Below are 3,875 nucleotides of genomic sequence, written 5' to 3' on the forward strand. Positions count from 1 at the left end.
TCTGGGATAACTCGAGTCTTACTGTCAGTCACAGCTTACATCTGAGCAGCTGATGGATGTTGTTCCTTAAACTCAGTAATAATATCCTTTGACCAGTTGCTCTTTAAAGTCAGACAGCTGGGTTCAGGAGAGCCTGGTCTCTGCTGCTGGACCCTGAAAAAACAACAGAACTGATGAAGAATGTTCAATCTTTTAATAAACACAACAAAATCTTTTGTATGAAATGCCTTTCCGTCAATTTTAAATTCTTACTTTCCATTGTCAACAGATTGTCTGAAATTAAGAGGAGGATCAAGTGATTGGCTGCTTTTTATGGACACACAGCTGGGTCCAGGTCCAGGCTCGGGTTCAGGTCCAGGTCCAGGTCCTGCAGAGTCTGGTGTGTACTGCTGCTCTGGGCTGCAACACAATACACACAGAGGTTTGAATAATGATGGTGCAGCGATCTGAGTGCTGAGCTTTGACGTGGAAAAGAGTCATGTAGTCAAGTTAGAGATCCTCAGCTCACCTCTGAGATCTCTTCTGGCTCTCATGTTCCCCACACACAGTGGTTTTACAGGGAGGGACTTCCCCCTCTCTGTCTGCACACTGATCCATGCTGCTTCACATCCACATCAGCTCACACACACTCTCTACCCTAATCTGGAGAGGAAACACAAATCATTCATCTGCACATCAACTGAAATCAACCTTCACATCATTTCTCCTGCTCCTCCACTGCTTGGCTCTTCTTTTCTGTTTCATATCAGTGACAGTTACTTGCAGTGAGGCAGCAGTGTGAGGCAGCGGAAGTCCCCATCAGCTGCTGTTCTTCTAATATCAGTCCACTAGATGGTGTAGTTTGTTTTCTGAAAGCTCAAGTCAGGGCCCGTATTCACAAAGCATTTTACGAACAGTTCTCCTAAGTCGCACTAAAAGTTTCTAACTGTGTTTTCTCTTTACAAAGCTGCTGAGACCAACTTTAGTAAGGAAAATTGAAAACTCCTAAGCTAAAGGCTGCTATGGCTGACGTCAATTTTCATGGACGAGCTCCCTTGCAGGAACCACAGCGATTGGTTAATGAAAGACCGTCTGTACCGGTAAGAAAGCATGTGCAAACTCCCGCGGTAATAATAAAAAACACCGAGAAATAAACGAATACTAATGAAATAATAATGGCTTAGGTGCCATTAACAAAAGTAGTACATTCTCCAAAATGCATCTGTAAGATCAGGTTTGTGTCGACCCAGGAGAATTTCATTTTATTATAAAAACTTACATTAAATTCTCTCAATGGAAAAACTTAATAATAATGATAATTTAAAAGAAAAAAAAGGCCAAATTATGTGTTGATAGTGTGATTTTGTTTCCTGTTTACAAATACCTCCTCTTCTTATGACGGTGCAATAATCTTTACACGTGTTCCATCTCTGGCACCGATCAGACCGGTTAGACCGGTCGTGAAGCTGCTTTATATAAAATCATGTGAATTGTCCTAAGATGTCGGATCAGCGCTCATTTATTGGTTGGTGAATAGATCTGTTCACAGACGGCCGGGTGGTGTCAGCATTGAAAAATTGCCTTGTCCCTGTTGCCAAGTAGCGCAGCGTTGCCAAAGACTCAATTCCCCCAGTGATCGTTGGTAGGATGCATCCTTGATATGCTTTGTGAAGACGGCCCCAGCTGTTCCTCATACTGTTTCAGTTTCGTTTTTAGTTTAAAACGGTAAAAGATTATACTTTAGTGAAGGGACCAACATGGAGAGCCTAAGAGTGGCGTCGAGTAGCTCAGTTGGTTGAGCATCCGATGTGCAGAGGCTGAGGTCCTCGCTGCAGTCGGCCCCGGCTCGAGTCCCGCATCGGACAGCCCCTTGCTGCATGTCATTCCCTCCCTCTGCCTCCCCATTTTCCTCTCTCTACTGCTCTGTCAATGAAGGCATGAAAGGCCCAAAAAAATAATTAAAAAAAAAAACACAACAAAGATTGAAGTCACTACAGACAAACTGAACGTATCAAACAAAGCAAACTTACGTTTGATTCAAACAGGCCAGAAGAAGAAGAAGACTCCCCACTTGACACCTGCAGGTAAAAGGGTTTGACACAGGTGAGATCTTTCCTGGAATGAGTCACGGCTCCACCTGTAACTGAAGCGGGGGGAGGCTGGAGGAGGAGCAGATTTCTTCTTCTCTGGTTGTTGGCACCTTTGATGATACTGGGTGTCTCACTATTCTTTGCACGTGAAACAATGAAATACTTGGATCACAGGCCATATTCTTGGATATAACCCGTATCATGCAGGGGCTGAATAACTGCGGTTGTAGACGGTGGTCCTCATTTTGGAGGAATAAAGATTCAACTGGAAACGCAACACCTCTTCCATCTGACAAGCTCTTATCAAAAGTTTTTCTTTCAACGTTGTATGAAGACTTCCACTCCCTCACAATGTTTTCTTATAATATGTAAACTCAACAGGAACAAGGCCATTATTTTCAGGAAACACACTCAATCATTTTTCATCTTTAATTCATTCAATTCAATTTTTTGATAATGTTCTCTTTTGTTAGTCATTAGATTCTTTATATCATTTTCTTATCTAGCATAGTTAGTTTGATACTACTATCTTGTTTATTTTGGATAATGCTGTGGGCACATGAGGTTATTTAGGTAGGTAGACTGGCTTAGGACCAGCATGCACCTGGGACAGCAAGGCTACGGTCACTCAGATAACCACTCTTTACAACTGTGGTGAGCAGAAACGCTTCAGAGCGAACAACATGTTGAACCTTGAGGTGGATGAGCTACACCAGCAGAAGACCACGTCAGGTTCCACTTCCTGTCATCAAGACCAGAAACCTGAAGCTGTGGTGGACACAGACTCACCAACACTGGACAGTTGAAGACCTGGTCTGATGGATCTGGATTTGTGCTGAGGCAGCAGATGGTAGAGTCAGAGTTTGGTGTCACCTGCATGAATCCATGAACAGACCAGGCTGGTGGTGGTGGTGTAATGATGTGGGGAATGTTCTCTTGGCTCACTTTGGGCCATTTGATACCAATCAATCATCATTTGATGCTAAAGCCTGCCTGCGTATTGTTGCTGACCACGTGCAGCCCTTAATGTCCACAATTTGCTTAGTGAGGGTATGTGCATGACATCATACTAAGATATGAGGATTTGTGATTAAGATTTTAATATTGTGTTATTGGGATGAAAATGAGCTTTTACCTACAACACAGTTTAATTAAAGTGAATGACCTGTATCGGTATATCCTGTGGGATTAACAGAGATACTGAAACACCACCCACCTTGGCATCCAGGGTCCTCTTCAGCTCCAGCATGTAAGAGTACTGCTCAGGATAGATGTAGTCATATGGAAAGTACACCAACAGACCCTCGATGTTGAGCCTGGAATAAAACAATACGTGTAACTGGTTTCACACATATAGCAGATTCAGAGCAGAGAGTTTTGCCTGTTTTTATTCATACTGTATGTGATGATATGAAAAGCAACGTCACGGTGCTTAAACCTAAAACTTTAATATCACATAGAATAATATTCAGTATCTGATTCACCAACCAAATTATGAAAGATGAATCTATTGACATGTCTTTGACATTTTTGTCAGTACTTCCCATCTATATACAACAGTAATTCCAAATAATACCATTAATCAAACATTAAACACGGCCTGGACTTGGATAAGCAGCAGAGAATTAATCAATGTTTTATTTTAGGTCCACATGAATTGTGCAAAGCATCAGAGGTCTGGAACAGTAATACTGAAGATGTTCCTGCCTATTTTAGTTAAAGTCACGTACAAACACATTATACAGGCTAGAAAAATATTACGGTCCTTTGTAAATGAAGTGTTAAATTGAAAAATGGGGATTTTTT

General features: G+C 41.9%; 1 protein-coding gene across 1 annotated transcript; it reads right to left on the reverse strand.

The window, feature by feature from the left end:
* Positions 1-7: 7 nt before the first annotated feature.
* LOC147819413 (uncharacterized) lies at positions 8-3,385 on the reverse strand (the record flags this gene model as incomplete). The annotated part of the gene is made up of 6 exons (XM_087172709.1): positions 8-153; positions 253-399; positions 509-642; positions 1,737-1,902; positions 2,010-2,057; positions 3,286-3,385. Coding segments are annotated over 4 exons (319 nt in total), but the record flags the coding sequence as incomplete, so codon positions are not given.
* Between the last annotated feature and the right edge of the window lie 490 nt (positions 3,386-3,875).

The sequence above is a fragment of the Seriola lalandi genome, unplaced genomic scaffold (assembly GCF_002814215.2).
Source record: "Seriola lalandi dorsalis isolate HSWRI2012SDOR001 ecotype SW California unplaced genomic scaffold, Sedor1 jcf7180002053654, whole genome shotgun sequence".
Taxonomy (NCBI): Eukaryota; Metazoa; Chordata; class Actinopteri; order Carangiformes; family Carangidae; genus Seriola; species Seriola lalandi.